The following is a 22,004-nucleotide window of genomic DNA, read 5'->3' as shown; positions in this document are numbered from 1 at the left end:
AGGCTGTGGCAGGTTTCCAAGAGCAGAAGTCTTCTCTGGCTTTTACCAAATCCACCGCATGACGCTGGGACTCCTCTGCGGGAGTCCACACCAGTGGGGGCACGTGTCCCAAGGGTACAAGCTGGAATTTCAAGACGTGCCTCCTCGACAATTTTTCAAATCAGCCTTACCAGTTTCTCTTCCGGACATGGAGGTGGTATGCGGTGCTATACAAAAACGATGTCAAAATCAAGTCATTGTCACGGTGCCCCCGTCACAACAGGGAGAAGGCTTTTATTCAAGCCTGTTCGTGGTCCCGAAGCCGGACGGCTCGGTCAGACCTATTCTGGACTTAAATCCCTCAATTTCTATCTAAAAAATTCAAATTCAAGATGGAGTCTCTCCGAGCAGTGATCTCCAGTCTGGAGGAAGGGGATTTTATGGTGTTGGTCGACATAAGGGATGCCTACTTACACGTCCCCATATATCCTCCACATCAGGAATACCTGAGGTTTGCCATTCAGGATTGTCATTACCAATTTCAGACGTTGCCGTTTGGTCTGTCCACGGCTCCGAGGGTTTTCACCAAAGTTATGGCGGAAATGATGGTTCTGCTACGCAAGCAAGGAGTCACAATTGTCCCGTACTTGGACGTTCTCCTGATAAAAGTGAGGTCCAAGGAACAATTACTGCAGAGTGTGACGCTCTCCCTGACAATTCTGCAACACCATGGTTGGCTTCTAAACTTGCCAAAATCACAATTGGTTCCGACAACAAGACTGTCGTTCTTGGGTATGATTCTGGACACGGAATTAAAGAGAGTTTTTCTTCCAGTGGAAAAGGCTCTGGAAATTCAGAACCTGGTCAAACAGATTCTGAAGCCAGCAAGAGTGTCGATTCATCAATGCACTCGGTTGCTAGGGAAGATGGTGGTGGCCTACGAGGCCATTCAGTTTGGCAGATTCTATGCCAGAGTGTTTCAGTGGGACCTGTTGGACAAATGGTCCGGATCCCATATGCACATTCACCGACAGATAATCCTGTCTTCCAAAACCAGAATCTCACTCCTGTGGTCGCTGCACAGCTCTCACCTTCTAGAGGGACGCAGATTCGGGATCCAGGACTGGATCCTGGTGACCACGGATGTGAGTCTCCGAGGCTGGGGTGCAGTCACACAGGGAAAATTTCCAGGGAAAATGGTCAAGCCAGGAAGCTTGTCTACACATAAACATTCTGGAGTTAAGGGCCATTTACAACGGCCTTCTACAAGCGGAACATCTTCTTCGCAGTCTGCCCGTCTTGATTCAGTCGGACACATAACAGCAGTGGCGTACATAAACCGCCAGGGCGGAACTAAGAGCAGAGCGGCAATGGCAGAAGCCACATAAGTTTTCCGCTGGGCGGAAAGGCATGTAAGTGCTCTGTCAGCAGTCTTCATTCCGGGTGTAGACAACTGGGAAGCAGACTTCTTCAGCAGACACAATCTCCATCCAGGAGAGTGGGGTCTTCATCAAGAGGTCTTTGCAGAAGTGGCAAGTCGTTGGGGAATTCCTCAAATAGACATGATGGCGTCTTGCCTCCACAAGAAACTTCCAAGTTATTGTTCCAGGTCGAGGGACACTCAAACAATAGCAGTGGATGCCCTAGTGACACCGTGGGTGTTTCAGTCGGTATATGTGTTCCCTCCGATTCCACTCATTCCAAAAGTGATAAAGATCATAAGAAGAACAGGGGTTCAGGCAATCCTCATTGTTCCAGACTGGCCATGGAGGGCTTGGTATCCAGATCTTCAGGAGGGGCCGTGCGTGTACCAAGACTTACCGCAGCTTCGTTTGATGGCTTGGAGGTTGAGCGCAGGATCCTAGCCCGAAAGGGTATTCCCGGTGAAGTAATTCCCACACTGTTTCAGGCTAGAAAAGAGGTAATGGCGAAACATTATCACCGTATTTGGAGAAAATATGTGTCTTGGTGTGAATCCAAGAAGGCTCCTACGGAAGAATTTCAGCTGGGCCGTTATCTCCATTTTCTGCAAGCAGGGGTGGATGCGGGCCTAAAGTTAGGCTCAATTAAAGTACAAATTTCGGCCTTGTCCATTTTCTTTCAAAAAGAATTGGCTTCCCTTCCGGAAGTTCAGACTTTCGTGAAAGGCTTGCTGCACATCCAACCTCCCTTTGTGCCCCCGGTGGCACCATGGGATCTTAACGTGGTGTTGCGGTTCCTGCAATCTCATTGGTATGAACAGTTACGTAAGGTACAGTTGAAATTCGTCACTTGAAAAGTGATCATGCTGTTGGCCTTGGCCTCTGGAAGGCGGGTGTCTTAATTGGCGGCATTGTCTCACAAAAGCCCCTATTTGATCTTCCATGAAGATAGAGCGGAGTTGAGAACTCATCAGCAATTTCTGCCTAAAGTAGTGTCATCGTTTCACATGAACCAATCGATTGTGGTGCCAGTGGCTACTGACGCCTTTGAGGAATCGAAGTCTCTAGGTGTGGTCAGAGCTTTGAAAATTTATGTAGCCAGAACAGCTCAGATTAGGAAAACGGAGGCTCTGTTTGTCCTGTATGATCCCAACAAGATTGGGGCTCCTGCTTCCAAGTAGACTATTGCACGCTGGATCTGTAATATGATTCGGCAAGCTCATTCTACGGCTGGATTGCCGTTACCGAAATCGGTGAAGGCACATTCTACCAGAAAGGTGGGCTCATCCTGGGCGGCTGCCCGGGGGGTCTCTGCATTACAGCTTTGCCGAGCAGCTACTTGGTCGGGTTCAAACACTTTTGCAAAGTTTTACAAGTTTGATACCCTGGCTAAGGAAGACCTCTTGTTTGGTCAATCGGTGCTGCAGAGTCATCCGTACTCTCCCGCCCGTTCTTGAGCTTTGGTATAAACCCCATGGTACTTGAAGTGTCCCCAGCATCCTCTAGGATGTAAGGAGAAAATAGGATTTTAATACCTACCGGTAAATACTTTTCTCTTAGTCTGTAGAGGATGCTGGGCGCCCGTCCCAGTGCGTACTGTATCTGCAGCAATTGGTTATGGTTACACACGTGTGGAGTTGCCGTTATAGTCAGCCTGTTGCTGTCATTATTCATGCCGTTACATGCATTGGGTTGAATGACATGTTGTATGGCATGTTTGAGGTGTGAGCTGGTATGTATCTCACCTTAGTTTAAATCAAAATAAATCCTTTTTCCTCAAAATGTCCGTCTCCCTGGGCACAGTTCCTATAACTGTAGTCTGGAGGAGGGGCATAGAGGGAGGAGCCAGTTCGAGCCAGTTCACACCTTTTTTAAAGTCTTAAAGTGCTCATGTCTCCTGTGGATCCCGTCTATACCCCATGGTTCTTGTAGTGTCCCCAGCATCCTCTACGGACTAAGAGAAAAGAATTTACCGGTAGGTATTAAAATCCTATTATTTGCTTTGTATGTTGTTTACTACTGTCTGCAAAACAATACTGCACCTTACATTATTTGTCAATTCTTAGATCTAATCTCTCATGGAACGGTTATGTCTTATATTATATGCCAACTTTACACCAATTGTCATGATATGTGGAATATTGTAGGGTGTTTGTTTGTTTTTCTTTTGCTTTGTAATACTGTGACAATAAAAATTAAAACTGTTAAATAAAAAATATATATATCCCAGCGAGACTATGGATGGAAACTTGGAATGCTTGGCAAATATACATCTATTCATAAGTGTGAACATAATTAAGTATTCTACATGTACTGTACTTCTATTGGTTGCACAGACGACATATCTGAGGCTGTTAGGAAGATGTCTGTCAATGTGGGTGATGCTGTTCTTTATGTATAGAGAACAAAGGAAGGTATTGTGATATATAAGAAAACACGGCAGGGTTCACTCTTTCTACAATAAATATAATCAAATTTGTTTGTTTCTCTAACGTCATAGTGGATGCTGGGGACTCCGTAAGGACCATGGGGAATAGACGGGCTCCGCAGGAGACTGGGCACTCTAAAGAAAGATTTAGTACTATCTGGTGTGCATTGGCTCCTCCCTCTATGCCCCTCCTCCAGACCTCAGATAGAATCTGTGCCCGGCCAGAGCTGGGTGCCTTTAGTGGGCTCTCCTGAGCTTACTAAGAAAGAAAGTATTTTAGTTAGGTTTTTTATTTTCAGAGAGCTTCTGCTGGCAACAGACTCTCTGCTACGTGGGACTGAGGGGAGAGAAGCAAACCTACTAACTGCGGCTAGGTTGCGCTTCTTAGGCTACTGGACACCATTAGCTCCAGAGGGATCGAACACAGGTACCTAACCTTGATCGTCCGTTCCCGGAGCCGCGCCGCCGTTCCCCTCGCAGAGCCAGAAGTGCAGAAGCATGAAGACATCGAAATCGGCGGCAGAAGACTCCTGTCTTCACTTAAGGTAGCGCACAGCACTGCAGCTGTTTCGCCATTGCTCCCACAGCACACCCGCACACTCCGGTCACTGTAGGGTGCAGGGCGCAGGGGGGGGGGGGGGGCGCCCTGGGCAGCAATTAAAATACCTTTTGGCAAAATTATACATATATACAGTCAGGCACTGTATATATGTACGAGCCCCCGCCATTATTTTTACACAGAAACGGGACAGAAGCCCGCCGCTGACGGGACGGGGCCTTCTTCCTCAGCACTCGCCAGCGCCATTTTCTCTCCACAGATCCGCTGAGAGAAGCTCCCCAGGCTCTCCCCTGCACGGTAGAAGAGGGTAAAAAGAGAGGGGGGGCACATAAATTTGGTGCAAAAACAATATATACAGCAGCTACTGGGTTAACACTAAGTTACTGTGTGATTCCTGGGTCATATAGCGCTGGGGTGTGTGCTGGCATACTCTCTCTCTGTCTCTCCAAAGGGCCTTGTGGGGGAACTGTCTTCAAATAGAGCATCCCCTGTGTGTGTGGTGTGTCGGTACGTGTGTGTCGACATGTCTGAGGTCAAAGGCTCCCCTAAGGAGGAGATAGAGCGAATATGTGTGTGAGAGGGTGTCTCCGTCGACAACGCCGACACCTGTTTGGATATGTGTAAGTGAATTTATTGCACAAAAGATTAGGGAACAGACAGGAAATCTACCCATGTCTGTCCCTATGGCACAGAGCCCTGCAGAGTCTCACAATGCTCACTATCCAAAATAATAAACACTGATATCGACCCAGAGTTTGACTCCAGTGTCGACTACGATAATGCAAAGTTACAGCCAGAATGGCAGAAAAGTATTCAATATATGGTTATTGTAATAAAAGATGATTTGCATATCACTGATGAATCATCTGTCCCTGACACAAGGGTACACATGTTAAGGGGAAGAAAGCTGAGGTAAATTTCCCTCCTCTCATGAGGAAAAAGAGCGGGAATCTCCAGACAAGAGACTGCAGCTTCCCACAAAGTATTCTCAGGCAGTATCCTTTCCCCACTAGGGCCAGGATGTGATGAGAATCTTCCCCTAGGGTGTCACGTTGCCCAGAAGGTAGCCCTACTAGCTATTCTCAGGGATCCTGCAGATAGCGTGCACATTCTGGTACACTACTCAGACCGGCGATTGTGTCGGCATGGGTTTATAGCGCTGTGGCAGCGTGGACAGGTACCTTATCAGCAGAGATTGAGACCCTAGTATACATATAGATATGTATAAGTATATATAGATAAAGATGCTGTCTTAAGAGATATGTATATATATATATATAAGACATGCCCAAGGAGACATGTGTATACTGGTTCCTAGAGTCAAAGCTATGTTGATTTCTGCTTGACGTGTCCTGTAGAATATGCAATGGACAGATGATGCCGACTTAAGAGGCATATGGAAGGCTGAGGATTGTGTGAAGGGTTCTCGGACCTGGTCTCCACAGCTATAGTTGGTAATTCTGAAATTTTGCCTTATATTCCTGCACAGCCTAGGAAAGCACGGCATTATCAAATGCAGCCTTTCGAATAAAGAAACAAGAAAGTCCGAGGTGTGTCCTTTCTTGCCAGAGGCGGGGGCAGAGAAAAGAAGCTGCACAACACAGCTAGTTCCCAGGAACAGAAGTCCTCCCCGGCCTCTACAAAAATCCACTGCATGTCGCTGGAGCTCCACAGGCGGAGCTAGGCCCGGTGGGGGCACGCTTTCGTAAGTTCAGCCACAAGTGGGTTCACTCCCTATTAGATCCCTGGGCAATAGATGTTGTGTCTCCGGGATACAAGCTGGATTTGGAGAAGATGCCTCCTCACTGACGGCCCTGCCGGCTTCCCCCTGCGAGAGGGTAACAGGGTTAACTGCAATTCACAAGTTGTATTTTCAACAGGTGGTGGTCAAGGCTCCTTTCCTTCAACAAGGAGGGGGTTATTATTCCACCAGGTTGTAGTCCCGAAACCGGAAAAGTTCGGTCAGACCTTATTGAATTTAAAATCCCTGAACATATACCTGGAAAGGTTCAAGTTCAAGATGAAATCGCTAAGAGCGGTCATTGCAAGCCTAAAAAGGGTGAGATTTTATGGTGTCTCGGGGCAAAAGGGATGCATACCTTCGTGTCCCCATTTATCCACCTAATCAGGCGTACCTCAGAATTGCGGTACGGAATTGTCATTACCCATTTCTGACGTGGCCGGTTGGTCTCTCCACGGCCCTGAGAGTTTTCACCAAAGTGATCGCGGAAATGATGGTGCTCCTGCGGAAGCAAGGTGTCACTATTATCACGTTCTTGGTCGATCTCCTCATAAGAGTGAGATTGAGAGAGCAGTTGCGGAACAGCGTATCACTTTCTCTGAAAGTGTAACGGCAACACGGCTGGATTCTATGTATTCCAGTGTCGCAGTTGGTTCGTACAGCTCATCTGACTCTTCTAGGCATGATCCTAGACATAGACCAAAAAAGGGGTTTATCTCCCGATAGAGAGAGCTCAGGAGCTTGTGACACTGGTCAGGAATCTATTGAAACCAAAACAGGTGTCAGTGCATCACTGCACTCGAGTCCTGGGAAGGATGGTGGCATCGTACGAGGCCATTCCCTTCGGCAGGTTCCATGAGAGGACCTTCCAATGGGACTTACGGGACAACTGGTCCGGATCACATCTTCAGATGCATCGGTTAATCACCCTATCCCCCAGGGCCAGGGTGTCTCTCCTGTGGTGGCTGCAGAGTGCTCACCTTCTCGAAGGTCGCAGGTTCGGCATTCAGGACTGGGTCCTGGTGACCACGGATGCAAGCCTCCGAGGGTGGGGGGCAGTCACATAGGGAAGAAATTTCCAGGGTCTGTGGTCAAGTCAGGAGACTTGTCTGCACATCAATATCCTGGAACTAAGGGCCATATACAACGCCCTGAGTCAAGCGGAGCCTCTGCTTCGCAACCAACCGGTGCTGATTTAGTCAGACAACATCACCGCAGTGGCTCATGTAAACCGCCAAGGCGGCACAAGGAGCAGGGTGGCGATGGCAGAAGCCACCAGAATTCTTCGCTGGGCGGAGGATCACGTAAAAGCACTGTCAGCAGTGTTCATTCCGGGAGTGGACAACTGGGAAGCAGACTTCCTCAGCAGGCAGGACCTCCACCCGGGAGAGTGGGGACTTCATCAAGAAGTCTTCACACAGATTACAAGTCGTTGGGAACTGCCACAGGTGGACATGATGGCATCCCGCCTCAACAAAAAGCTACAAATGTATTGCGCCAGGTCAAGAGACCCTCAGGCGATAGCTGTGGACTCACTAGTGACACAGTGGGTGTTCCAGTCGGTTTATGTGTTTACTCCTCTTCCTCTCATACCCAAGGTGCTGAGAATCGTAAGAAAAAGAGAGGAGTGAGAACAATACTCATTGTTCCAGATTGGCCAAGAAGGACTTGGTATCCGGAACTGCAAGAAATGCTCACAGAGGACCCATGGCCTCTGCCTCTCAGACAGGATCTGTTGCAACAGGGGCCCTGTCTGTTCCAAGACTTACCGCGGCTGCGTTTGACGGCATTCCGGATGAAGTTATTCCTACGCTGATAAAGGCGAGGAAGGACGTGACAGCAATGCATTATCATCATATATGGCGAAAATATGTTGCTTGGTGTGAGGCCAGGAAGGCCCCTACAGAGGAATTCCAGCTGGGTCGATTCATGCACTTCCTACAGTCAGGAGTGACTATGGGCCTAAAATTAGGGTCCATAAAGGTCCAGATTTCGGCCCTATCCATTTTCTTTCAAAAAGAACTGGCTTTACTGCCGGAGGTTCAGACGTTTGTTAAGGGAGTGCTGCATATTCAGCCCCCTTTTGTGCCACCAGTGGCACCTTGGGATCTTAACGTGGTGTTGAGTTTCCTGAAATCCCACTGGTTTGAGCCAATTAAAACCGTGGAGCTAAAGTATCTCACGTGGAAAGTGGTCATGCTGTTGGCCTTAGCTTCGGCTAGGCGTGTGTCAGAATTGGCGGCTTTGTCATGTAAAAGCCCCTATCTGGTCTTCCATAAGGACAGTGCAGAATTGCGGACTCGTCCGCAATTTCAGCCAAAGGTGGTGTCATCTTTTCATTTGAACCAACCTATTGTGGTGCCTCCGGCTACTCGTGACTTGGAGGATTCCAAGTTGCTTGACGTAGTCCGGGCTTTGAAGGTTTATGTAACCAAAACGGCTGGAGTCAGGAAGACTGACTCGCTGTTTATCCTGTATGCATCCAACAAGCTTGGTACTCCTGCTTCAAAGCAAACTATTGCTCGCTGTATCTGTAACACGATTCAGCAGGATCATTCTGCGGCTGGGTTGCCGCATCCAAAATCAGTAAAAGCCCATTCCACTAGGAAGGTGGGCTCTTCTTGGGCGGCTGCCCGAGGCGTCTCGGCATTACAGCTTTGCCGAGCTGCTACTTGGTCGGGTTCAAACACATTTGCAAAATTCTACAAGTTTGATACCCTGGCTGAGGAGGACCTTGTGTTTGCCCATTTGGTGCTGCAGAGTCATCCGCACTCTCCCGCCCGTTTGGAGGCTTTGGTATAATCCCCATGATCCTTACGGAGTCCCCAGCATCCACTAGGACGTTAGAGAAAATAAGATTTTACTCACCGGTAAATCTATTTCTCGTAGTCCGTAGTGGATGCTGGGCGCCCGTCCCAAGTGCGGACTTCTTCTGCAATACTTGTATATAGTTATTGCTTAACTAAGGGTTATTTTATGGTTGCATCAGGTTGATCTGATGCTCTGTTGTTCATACTGTTAACTGGGTATGTTTATCACAAGTTATACGGTGTGATTGGTGTGGCTGGTATGAGTCTTACCCTGGATTCCAAAATTCCTTTCCTTGTAATGTCAGCTCTTCCGGGCACAGTTTCCTTAACTGAGGTCTGGAGGAGGGGCATAGAGGGAGGAGCCAGTGCACACCAGATAGTACTAAATCTTTCTTTAGAGTGCCCAGTCTCCTGCGGAGCCCGTCTATTCCCCATGGTCCTTACGGAGTCCCCAGCATCCACTACGGACTACGAGAAATAGATTTACCGGTGAGTAAAATCTTATTTTTTATCCTCCCCATTGTAGATTCTGACATAAAGGCGTAGTTTTCATTGTTTAATGAGTCATAAAATGGATATGTGTACTGTTTTCTGTATGCGGAGTGATAAACTTCTTGATGTCTTTCTGATCATGTGTTGCACCTTGTATTTGCTGTTTCTTGATTGAATTCATATTTATGTGGTTACATGCATAGCAGAAGGAATTCAGGAGTAAAAAAAGAGAGGTTTTTGAAGATATACTTGAGGAACGACGTCAGTCGAGTGACCTGCGATATGCCATGAAATGTTTTTCACCAGTGATCTACAAGAGCCTTATTCCATGCAAACCAAGTGCCCTAAAAACCATGGTTTTACAGTCTGACCAGCTACAGTATGTTATCAAACAGGTGAGCTTTTCTGTCTGTATGTACAGGATGGATATGTGCTGGGTCTAAGGTCAGGGGTCACAAGCATAGTCAGATGAGCCTAGGGTTGAAAATAAACAAGGGCCTACTGTGAGAGTTTGACGAGCTGTGACCGGACACAATACAAATCCCAAAAAACAATGGGCTTCATCAATGAATACTTAAGGGCTCTGGCTTTTACATCAGAAGTGTCAAATTATTGTTGAGTACCATACTGACATGATAGCATGCGGGTGCTGCAGATTGCTGAACATTCATGAGAATCTCAGTACCTCCACAGGGTTTTCTCACTGCCACTGCCACAGTTGCAGCTGTGTTGGTGTACTTTTCCTCAGACCGTTCCACTATTCCACTATTCCAAAGAAACTGATATGTAACCAAGATTCAAAGTCCTGGGAATCGTTGGGCCTAACTGTTGCTTATCTAGCCACTGCACATTTAGGACTGTAAACAGGTCCGCATATAGCATGAAGAGTCTCTGTAACTTTTCCTCAATCCCTTTAAGAGAATACTAGTCCTTTTAATGTAAGGCAGATCATTTAGCTCTGTTTAGGAAAGTTTCAATATTAAGAGCTGGCTGTATATTGAGGCTGACTCTGAGGTTAGAGCAGTCTCTATAATACACACGATCTCTGCAGTGACAGCTAGCTGAACATTAAAGCTGTCTCTGAGGTAAAAGCAGTCTCTTTAATATACACTATATCGGTTTTGAAGGCTGGTGGTATATTAATGAATAACTCTGGTTAGACAGTAATCAGGCAGCCACCTCTCTGGTGAATTTTTCAGACACTCAGCTAGCTGGATAACTTAAGCAACCTTACCGCCTCTTTCCTTGCCAGATACTGCAAACGCTGTGATCCCGTCGTTACAGGCTACTGCTAGACTCCCCTTAATGCAGCTCCTCCCACAGATCTCACATAAGGTTCCCCGCATGCTGTTCAAATCCTCTACAAGGGCTGTTGGCTTGAACCTTGTGCTCTGTCTCTTCATTGCTCTGGGCCACCACCTCCGCTCATCTCTTCTGACCCCCATGCTTCAGGTACAGCCTGCTCTGCTGCAGTTCACCTTACCATCTCTCAATAGCAGCCAGCATGCTCCTTCTCTTTCCCGCCCAAGGCACGCGCAACTCCTCCAGCCTCCCTCACATCCCCTCGTGCCAGGTCCATACCCTATGGAAACAGACCCCATCTTTAACTACATAAGGCTCCCCTGCTGCCACAGCTAAGGGTTGGGACACTGAAACATCAACACAGTTGTGATAGCAGGGCACAACATGGCGTTTAATCTTCCATGTTGCTTTTATTGCTGATACTTTTGATTTGTCGTTTGTCTGATAAAGAAAGGATTTGGAAAGTTCTGTGACATGTAGAGTATTCTGTGATTAACTGAATTTCTTGTCTGTTTCCACTGGTACTTGCACCTGCTTGCCATTTCATTAGTAACTTCTAAAATATGCTTTAACCAATGAAATGCTTAAGATTATGTTTATAACCTTATATAGAACTAATACCTGGGAATTGTACTGTTGAGCTCTATATTACCCCTTGTCCACTGATAAGAAAATCACGGAATATTGCATGTGACCCGTGAGATTTTTGTAAGTGGAAACTTCTCCACCCAGGTCCAATCACCTGGAAATCCTTCCTGGGAACTTAGCAGTGTTTTACATGGGGAGGTACAAGGTGAGTTTCAATGGAAACGGGTTACCCAGGTTTTCCAACCCGGGATCCCTTTCCAGCATGGGGAGAGCTGCATTTTGGTGCAAGAGATGATATCCTCTCCAAGCACCGATAGTGCATTCATGTGCAGTGTGAACGGCGCCGGTCCGGGAATTACCTGGATCAGTGCCACAGTGGAAAAGTGGTATGTCTCGGGTCTGACCCAGTGGGAACTGCGTTCCAAATCTCAGGTTGTACTCAGGACTTCCCTGGAAAAGGGGTATAAGTCAAAGCCTGTGTCAGCAGGGTGTTGACCAAAATAACCTCAAGCTCCGTGTTCTACTGCACAGCCAGCTGCCCTGGACCCAAGATGATTTATCCAGCTTGATCGTTCAAGTTGAGAAGGAGCTTCCTGTCTATTGAGCATACTGTATCAAGTGTAGTGAAGACTACTTGAAGTTTATTATATTATCAAGTGCTTATTGATTATCAATTTATTCATATTAGAATAAAGCAGTATTCTGTTATACTGTGTGTTTGTCTCTTTACCTCTGTGCACTAAAAGAACTTTGTTTTCCACCAGGAACAACAGTACTGTGCAAAAAAGTAAATTGTAGGGGCACTAATACAGTAGAGTATCATAAGAGATCTTGTTAGACCGACCTAAATGGCGGGGTATCACAGATCCATGGATCTTGTTTACACCAAATTCTGTCCCTAATGGTGTGTACACACGGTGAGATATTTTCTTACGATTTTGACTATATAGTCAAAATAGTAAGAAAAGTTAGTGCAGCTTGCGATCCCGATCTGATGCCGATGCGTGGTCCCACGCAGTCGGCATCGCAATCCTAGATAGACTGTGCAGGCAAGTCAATTTTGACTATCTTTATAGAAGAGATAGTCAAAATTGACACTTAGCCAAAATCGCACAAAGTCAGTATCGCAAGCACACTCATTATGTGCTTGCGATACCGACCTAGCCCCTGTCGCATAGTGAGAATTGGGATTAGCCCGAATCTCGCTGCGTGTATGCACCTTAACATTTGCATATTGCATCAAAAATGTAGATTTGTCAAACCAGGAAATGTTTTTCCAATCTTCAGCGGTCTAGTGAGCCATGTGTTTTCACCCACAGCACTACTGCTCACTGGGTCAACATTATAATACACTAAATGTAAATTGCTTACCATACTGTAGATGTCAGTCTTTAGTATATCCCCAACATCTGTTTACTTTGTATCCCTTTTCTGCAGATTAGTTTGGAATCTGGAGAACTGACTGAGGTTATTCAGGATCAAGCCACTGTGATCCTCGATGAAATGGGACACAATTTAAATCTTGCAGCTATACGAATGTTTGCCCTTACCCTCAGCAAGATTTTCAAAAGACTTTTCCAAAAGGTCTGCGTCAATGAGGAGGGCATACAATGGGTAAGTCCTATCAGGCACCAGGTTTACTGTCCTGTGAGCCAGGGTTAAAAAAAAAAAAAAAAATACACTAAATTTTTATCTGATCACTTTTTGAAGTTATATGTTAATTTGATAACATTTTATTGCATGTTTATTCATATTCTGGTAGCTGGCTCAAGCTATTCAAGAACATCCAGTTGTGCTGCTGCCCAGTCATCGGAGCTACATTGACTTCCTGATGATGTCATATATACTGTATACTTATGACCTGGCACTTCCCGTCATTGCTGCTGGAATGGGCAAGTATTTACTTAGCAAACGGTTTGAACTGTATTGCATGTAGCATTTTACTAAAGTAGTTGATTCTCATTTCCTTATATATATATTTTTTTTTTATTAAAGCTTTATTTAGCCAAATCACTGGCAAATAACAACATATTCAGAAATCCTAACAGAAAAGTACGGTATAAGTGTCATCACATGCTCCAATACAGACTGCTTCCTTGCTTGAATGAACATCATTGCTAGTGATTTATTTAGGGCTCCTATTGTCTCCACATATGTTACATATTCTTATGCATTCTTCACAGAAAATTATTTTACATATGACTTCTCTATTATTTCATTCTATTTAGAATTCACTTCAAGGTTTGTTTTTGTATGAAAGGGGCCAAAATTACCCCATTTTGTCTACAGCATTTATTACAATTTGGTCCCTGTCTTCTACCAAACTTCATTTTATAGGGGTGAAATGTATACTCTATACACCTGTAGTTGTAGGAGTTTCACTGATGGTGTTTCCTTGGGAGCATGCTTTAGGTTTATGGCCATTCTCTATCAATAGGGAGCTTTCAATTTTGCTAATGTCTCTAAAAAGCCATCCAAATTAAATTTCACTAGTATAAGCATATACTGTATATGCCTATAAGCTTCCTTGATCCTAATGTCTGGTGAAGAGTATTGAGAGGTGCCGCCATTAAAAAAAATACGACTTGTTTTCAAACTAAGGATTTTGTTCACAGCATCTTTAGATTTGTTTGATGTGCGCACACCCAATTTCTCTGTCAGCAAATAGGGGACTCTGGAGATGATGGGGTATAGCCGATCTGGGCTTTAGAGAGTTTAAACTTTTTTTTTAATTATGTAGATCACAGCGAAAACAGGTACCAATAAAATCTAAATTTCGCGAAAACATAGTAAGTAAAATAAAGGAAGAGTAGGTACAGGTAAGTCACAAGCGCTATAAATATACTTTCCTTTTATGTGGTGGAAGTAATGTGGATGAATTATCAAGATTTCTCTTATGTAGTGATTCCTATCCTTGAATGGATTCAGCAAAGCTCATTAGAAACATGAAACAGAAGGTATCTTTGATTCCCCATACGGTGATAACAAATAGGGTGTATCCAATAATATAAGCGTACCCGACTCACAGTGAAATATGCTGCTGCTTTCACATCATGGTTTCAGTTTTGCTAGTGACTCTAAAGCGTACCCCACTCACAGTGAAATATACGGCTGCTTTCACATCAAGGTTTCTTTAAACTCAAGACAAAAATCCATACCCGTAAAAAAGGGGGTTACAATTTTTTCAAAAATGTTCACAAAAATGTAACAGGTAAAAAATATATACAATTGAGGGCATGTACTCGGTACAAACACAGAAATTACCCCAGGTGTCAAAGATGCAAAGAAATGGTGTTGGGCGTTCCAGACTGCCCACTCACCAAACACCTACATGTCGCAAAAAATGGGGTCATGGATTGGTGTGTTTCCTGGTACAGATGGTCCCCTCTGTAATGGCCAACGTGTTTCAATCCTGCTGAATCTTTCCTCAGGGCATTTCATTTCTTTGCATCTTTGACACCTGGGGTCATTTCTGTGTTTGTACTGAGTACATGCCCTCAATTGAATATATTTTTTACCTTTTACATTTTTGTGAACATTTTTTAATAACTTGTAACCCCCTTTTTTACGGATATGGATTTTTGTCTTCAGTTTAAAGAAGCTTGATCTGAAAGCAGCAGCATATTTCACTGTGAGTGGGGTACGCTTATATTATTGGATACACCCTATTTGTTATCACCGTAATGGGAATCAAAGATGCCTTTATGTGCACGAATCAGCATTAAGATTGTGAGTTTGGGTACGCACCTCCATACACTCATATCAACATCATTTGAGGTTGTTTTAACCAACATTAGTCCGAGGTGGGATCCATATAAAGTTACCTTTATACATTTATATATCGTCTCTACCGAGTGAGTATGGTACGCCATCCGGGATTCTTGGGTTTACACCCTTCAATTTAAAGATTTCACAATACCATTGGTCATTGGATAAACTTTAAGAGACACTTATGGGACTTGCATTAATTACCGTATACTGTGGACATACTGTACAACACTATGATGTGCTTTATTTCTGTTTCAAGTTTCTACTGAGCTTTGCTGAATCCATTCAGTGATAGGAATCACTACATAGAAGAAATCTTGATACTTCATCCACACTACTTCCACCACATATAAGGGAAGTATTATATTTATAGCGCTTGTGACTTACCTGTACCTACTCTTCCTTTTTTTTGCATTTTGTTATTTGTGAAGTAAGGTGAAACTTCTCAGAGTGGTATCTAGTCCAGCAGCTTGAACGCCTGAGTGTGATTTACTCTATCATTTGTACTTAGTAAGTAAAATAAAGTCCAGGGCCATACAAAATTAAACATAATTGGGATCCATTTTTAACCATAATACATGTAATAAAGAAAAAGAATTCCTGCATACACAATAGAGAGGTAGGCCGGGAAAAGTATAGAGAGGAGACAATTTGATAGTTAAAACTTTTAGGGCAGCTGAGGCTCCTCCTCCTCCTCCTCTATACCCCAGCCCCTTGCCCAGGGCAGACAGAGACTGCAGCTCAGCCCACACAGGCTCTAGAGGCAGGTCCTGCAGCCACATCCAGACATCGGGGACAAGTGAGGGGCTCCCTGTTGGCAGAGAGTCGGGTAATAGTGGCAGTGGCCTCCCACGGTGTGGGGATCACTGGCAGGAGGCAGGGCAGTGAGGGCCTGGTTCAACGCTCTCTCACTAAACCGCCACGGACAGTCCAACTTAAAACAGAGTGTTGTCTTCACTAACAGGAGTCTGTGTCAGAACCCTTAGAGGGGAGGGGCCTCATTCCTGTTCTCCCCTCCCCGAATTTTCTCCTGCAGGGTCCACAGGTTATCCACTGGATAAACATTGGGATATGAGGTAGCGACAACGGATTGGCACCAACTATCAAAGCTTTCGGCCTCCCAGAATGCAGTGGGCCAGTCCGCTATATCCCCACCTCCTGGCTCAGGCAATTCAGTTTTTTGTTTGGTGCGGCAGGAGCCGGACCATGGTCAGTGGGCTGCTGGTTTTAGCAGCCATAAGCTTTTTATTATTTTATTTGTATAGTCTTACTCCCTTTTTTTTTTTGAGCGATCTTTCTAAAAGCGTCTTATACGTACCTTAGAAAGAGTCGCTCCAACAACTCCCCGCCGGGTCGCGACAATGCTTACCCACGTGTACAGTGCTGTTTCAGCGGGCTTCTGTGTAGAATGTACTAGCAAGTCCAGCAAACGTTACCAGTCTGTGGCCGGAGCACGAAGAGAAGGTAAGGTATCGGTTCCGCTAAGAGGGGAAATGCGAGACACAGCCGCACTGTTTGGGATGGAGACTACCAAACAGTCTCTGACACGGCTGCTACCTCGGGTGCACCAGCTCTGCGCTTTAGGGATCATAGGCTCCAAAGGTTGGAAGGGGCCATGATCCTTGAGGTTGATGTCAGCAGTGGGGAGTAAGACGCTCCCCTGGTCGCCCCTTTCACCTGGTTTAAGACCAGTTTCCTCCAAAATCCCGCTTCCGTCTGAGATGCTGTGTATCTAAAAGGCCCCAGTCGCAGCATAGGCGGTTGTATGACTGGTGCGTCAGTGTTCACTTGGGCGTCTGTGTTCACTGTAGGTCCACGGAGCGGTTGTGTACACTAATAGCGTCTGGATCCACTCAGCGTTCACTAACGTTTTGATCGATCCTGGAAGCGAGGTTAAGTCTCCTTGTATCCCACTCTCCTGAGCCGAGTGATACGGCACTAAGTCTCTATCTACCATTGAGTATGAATAGTTGGATAAGTGCCTGATGCATACAGTTTGAGTCTATAAACTATTGCTGCTGTTTATTTCGCTGTGCGACTTAATACATTTAAAACTCCTATATAAGGTAATGCCATAATATGTTTCTCCTACATACTTGAAATGTATCTGTAGTTGAATATGTGCTCATATTGCTTATTATACTAATGTATAACCTGTGACTGATTGCTAGTGTGATTGCTGACTTTAATATAATTCTGTCAGTTTTCTGTGTATTCCGATCCTCAATGCTGGTGCAAAGCAGGGTAGGGTCGGATTATATGTCACTTTAACACATTTTAAGGTGATGACAGTCACAAATTGTGTAGTTAACAATGTACAGCTGTGTGATTTATTTATTATGTCTAAGAGTGGCAACGGTGAAGAAAATAGACTTTCCACAGCAGCACCAACACTCATTTCATGTTTGTCTTGCAAAGCTGGGTTAACCTCTCAGGATCTGGTTCAGAATGGATTATGTGCAAATTGTTTTAACTTTCACCAAAGCCTCTTAAAAAATCTGAGGCATGCACAGGTTCAGGTTGAAACCCCATGGGCTACTTTTGTACAGACATTATCCAGTATAGCTGAGCGGATAATGCCAGCTCCTATAGCAGGGATAGGTTACCCTATTAACCCTTACATGCAACATTCCACCTGGGGTTTATCACATCCAGTACAGGAATCTGAAGCCTTTCAACAAAAACAGTCTGAAGCGCCGATGGTAAGTACTGTAAATCACATAGACATGAAACAACAGTCTACAGTCTACACCTGTTTCAGATGGGGACTCGTCAAAGGATGAGCACTCATCGCACTCCGGGTCTGCATACAGAGATTAGGATGAAGGTTTTAGATCAGTGGACATACCTGAGCTAATTAGAGCTATGAAAGCCATTCTCTCCTTAGAGGAAGCAGCAGAGCCTTTGAATCTAAGGCACCTGTGTTTAAATGTCCCAAAACAGTTAGGACTGAATTTCCTGGGTCAGAACAGCTGACAGAAATTATGCAAGAGTATTGGGTAACACCCAGTAAGAAGTTTAGAATTCCAAAGAAATGGAATTCCTATTATCCTCTTCCGGCTGGGGACTGTTTAAAAGATGTCTCCCAAAGTAGATACGCATGTCATTCGATTAGTGCGGATTACCTCTGCCTTCAACATCTTTAAATTATGTCATGGATAGGAAAAGAAATGGTTTTCTAAAAACAATTTTCTCCTTGTCTGGGGCAATCATAATGTAACCAATCTGTGTCACCCCTGTCTGTCTACCCCTCCCCTTTAGAATGTAAGCTCTCACGAGCAGGGCCTTCATCCCTCATGTGCTTATCCTTTTTCTTACTTTAATAATCTTCAACTTCACCAAATCCAGCAGTCTTCTGCCACCTGATACTTATTCTAGTGTCATCTGCTGATGTAACTATGTTTATTTACCCTGTACTTGTCCTATACTGTCATCAACTGTAAGTTACTGTTTTCCTGTTTGATTATTTGTCTATGTACTCTGTAATTGGGCATTGCGGAACCCTTGTGGCGCCATATAAATAAAGGATAATAATAATAAGACCAACCATGGCTTCAGCCTGGATGGCAAAAGCAGTGGCAGCCTGGGCTGATGCATTGGAGGATGATCTTTCAGTGGCATCTAGAGCGCAAAAATCCTGTATTGCCCATATCAAATAGGCAGCTATGTTTATGGAAGAAGCAGCCTTGGATATGGGTACAATTACCTCTCAGGCACCAGCCTCAGTAGTAGCATTTTGCAGAGCGGTTTGGCTACGTACATGGAAAGCTGACTTGGAATCCAAGAAAGTTTTGGAGTCTTTGCCCTTTACTGGAGATATTCTTTTTTGTAAAGAATTAAACAGTATTTTGGAGTCAGAAGCAGAAAGACTCCAAGAAACTGAAGTTTCCTTCCACACACAAATCCAAGCCTAGATTTCCAGCTTTTTGGACTAAAGGAAAAGCAAAAGGAAAGGGTTATGGCAAAGTCTAAATCTGACAAGTCTGGTAAGACTAAGAAGCATTGGGCTACCAGAGGGCCAGCTTCCAAGTCAGAAGATAAGTTATCAGCCTGATGGTGCGGGCCTCCACCTGAGGGACCCCAGGGTGGGAGGCTGACTTCTTCAGTTTGCACAGATCTGGCAGCAATCTACCGCAGATGCCTAGGTGCAAAAAGCGGTATCTCACGGTTAAGCGTTTGCTTTCAAGAAACACCCTCCACAAAGTTTTTTTTTGTACCAGCCCGTCTTCAGTGGAAACGAAGGGCAGGGCTTTGCAAGAGGCAGTACAGAAGTTGCTTCTGTCAGGAGTGATAATTCCAGTTCCTCCTGCACAACGAGGACAAGGTTTTTATTCCAACCTGTTTCTAGTCCAGAAGCCAAATGGGTCGTTCCGGCCCATAATCAATCTCCAAGTGCTGAACAAGTACATTTGGGTGCCTCGGTTTCATATGGAGACTTTATCTTTCATTATCTTGGCCATGGAGCTGGAAGATTTTATAGTATCCCTGGATGGGTGTAGTACTGGTGACCGGCGGGGAGGGGCGAGTGCAGCAAGCCCCTTGCGGGCTCGCTGCGCTCACCACGCTACGGGCTCGGTGGCGACCTGCGGTCGCCACGGGTTCTATTCCCACTCTATGGGTGTCGTGGACACCCACGAGTGGAAATAGTCCCTGTTGGTCGGCAAGCCGACCATCGGGATAGTGAGCCGTCGGGCTCACGGAGGAGGACATGTGACTGTCGGTCAGCTGACCGGGGGTCACATGACTACCACCCCCCTGGATATCCAGGATGTTTACCTTCATGTTCCTATAGCACTGTCCCATCAGCATTATCTCAGGTTTGGTATCCTCCAGCAACATTTTCAGTTTCAGGTCCTACCATTTGGACTGGCCACAGCTTCCAGAGTATTCACCAAAACTATGCTGGTAATGGCAGCTTATCTCCGTCAGCAGGGGATATGGATTTTTCCAAATCTCGACAAATTATTAATACTGGCACAATCTCAGGAATTGCTTCAGTGTCATCTGCCACAGACAATAGCTTGTTTACAGAGACACGGTTGGCTCATAAATTGGGCAAAGTCATCCTTGGTTCCGTCACAACGGATGACTCATTTTGGGGGCTGTGTTGGATTCAGGTGTTCAGAGAGTAAATTTACTTCCGAACAAAATATCCAAAATTCTGTCAAGGATTCAGGAGCTACTACACAGAGGGTATTCGTTCATGCAGTAATGCGATTGATGGTGTAGACATTCGACATGGTGGAGTATGTTCATTTCCTCTCGAGGCCTCTGCAACGTCTGATCCTTTCCAAGTGGAATGGTTTTCATCAGACAATAAAAACGCAGACTATGGTGCTTCCTTTGGAAGTAAGGAGGTCATTAGCGTTGTGGCTACAGACATCTCATCTGGACAAAGGGAGACCTTTTTGGATATCAGATTGGGAAATTCTGACAACAGATGCCAGTCTTTAGGGCTGAGGAGGAGTATCAGGAAGAATTTGCTTCCAAGGGCAGTGGATCAAGGAAGAAAGTTGCCTGCCAATAAATATATTGGAACTTCAAGCCATTTATATGGCACTCATTCAGGCAAGGGACATTCTTCAGGGGAAACCAGTTCAAATTCGCTCGGACAATGCTATGGCAGTAACGTACCTCAATCATCAAGGAGGAACTCGCAGCCAAAAAGCAATGAAGGAGGTAAGCTGCACATTAAGGTGGGCAGAACTTCAACATCCAGAATTGTCTGCAGTGTTTATTCCGGGAGTCCTAAACTGGGAAGCTGATTTTCTCAGATGACACGCCATTCATGCAAACGAATGGGCTTTACACCCTGAGGTCTTCCAGAATCTGTTAGACAAGTGGGGGTTACTGGAGATAAATCTCATGGCATCCCATCAGAACAACAAAGTTCCCGCGTGCGGGTCAAGAACAAAGGATTTAGCAAGAAGGGGAAGAAATACCGCACCGGATGTAGTAAATATAAGTAGAAAAATATAAAACCAAAATAGAATGATTACAGAAAACTATGTTTTCTAATTCTAATATAGTTTGGTGGTGCACCCTGAGTCAGTATGAGAACATAGGAAAATATGGAGAAAAGAAGACTCTTTTGTGGGCGCACTCTTAATTTGAAATAAACATAGAAATTAGTCAAAATGGATAAAAAGTTAAAATTTTAATAATTCAACACAATTAAAATAGTCAGTGGTTCATAGAGGAAATAGTGGTCAAAAGATAATAATATAATCAAAAATAGCATGAAGTGCTAATATAAGGTGAAGACTGAATTCCGGCTGACGGAAAAGATTATGAATGTTTGTTAACAACTCGTTTCAATTTTCAGACGGTACGTTCTACCGATAAGCAAAACAATATTATGTGTTCCCTTTATAATTGATACAAATAATACAGGCTGGATACTGGTTATACTTGCAGGTAAAGTAGGGTGGAAAATCAGATAGCAGTGTGAATCTTCTGTCAGTGTTAGACACTGTGTATGCTAAACCAATGAGCTCTACTAAACTGAGTATTCCTCAGTGACCATTGAGGAATACTCAGTTTAGTAGAGCTCATTGGTTTAGCATACACAGTGTCTAACACTGACAGAAGATTCACACTGCTATCTGATTTTCCACCCTACTTTACCTGCAAGTATAACCAGTATCCAGCCTGTATTATTTGTATCAATTATAAAGGGAACACATAACATTGTTTTGCTTATCGGTAGAACGTACCGTCTGAAAATTGAAACGAGTTGTTAACAAACATTCATAATCTTTTCCGTCAGCCGGAATTCAGTCTTCATCTTATATTAGCACTTCATGCTATTTTTGATTATATTATTATCTTTTGACCACTATTTCCTCTATGAACCACTGACTATTTTAATTGTGTTGAATTATTAAAATTTGAACTTTTTATCCATTTTGACTAA

General features: G+C 44.7%; 1 protein-coding gene across 2 annotated transcripts in view; it reads left to right on the top strand.

Annotated features, from left to right (window-relative positions):
- Nucleotides 1–22,004, top strand: part of GNPAT (glyceronephosphate O-acyltransferase) — a 255,633-nt gene that overhangs the window by 53,950 nt on the left and 179,679 nt on the right. Inside the window, exons 2-4 of one of the 2 annotated variants that reach the window (XM_063917641.1) lie at nt 9,637–9,825; nt 12,758–12,934; nt 13,083–13,212. In XM_063917641.1, the coding sequence (XP_063773711.1) occupies nt 9,637–9,825; nt 12,758–12,934; nt 13,083–13,212 (496 nt within the window). Of the gene's footprint in view, nt 1–9,633; nt 9,826–12,757; nt 12,935–13,082; nt 13,213–22,004 lie in introns of both variants that reach the window. The other variant, XM_063917639.1, reaches the window with a different exon arrangement.

This window comes from Pseudophryne corroboree, chromosome 4 (genome assembly GCF_028390025.1).
Source record: "Pseudophryne corroboree isolate aPseCor3 chromosome 4, aPseCor3.hap2, whole genome shotgun sequence".
NCBI classification, from domain to species: Eukaryota; Metazoa; Chordata; class Amphibia; order Anura; family Myobatrachidae; genus Pseudophryne; species Pseudophryne corroboree.
This window is presented reverse-complemented; position numbering and strand designations above follow the sequence as displayed.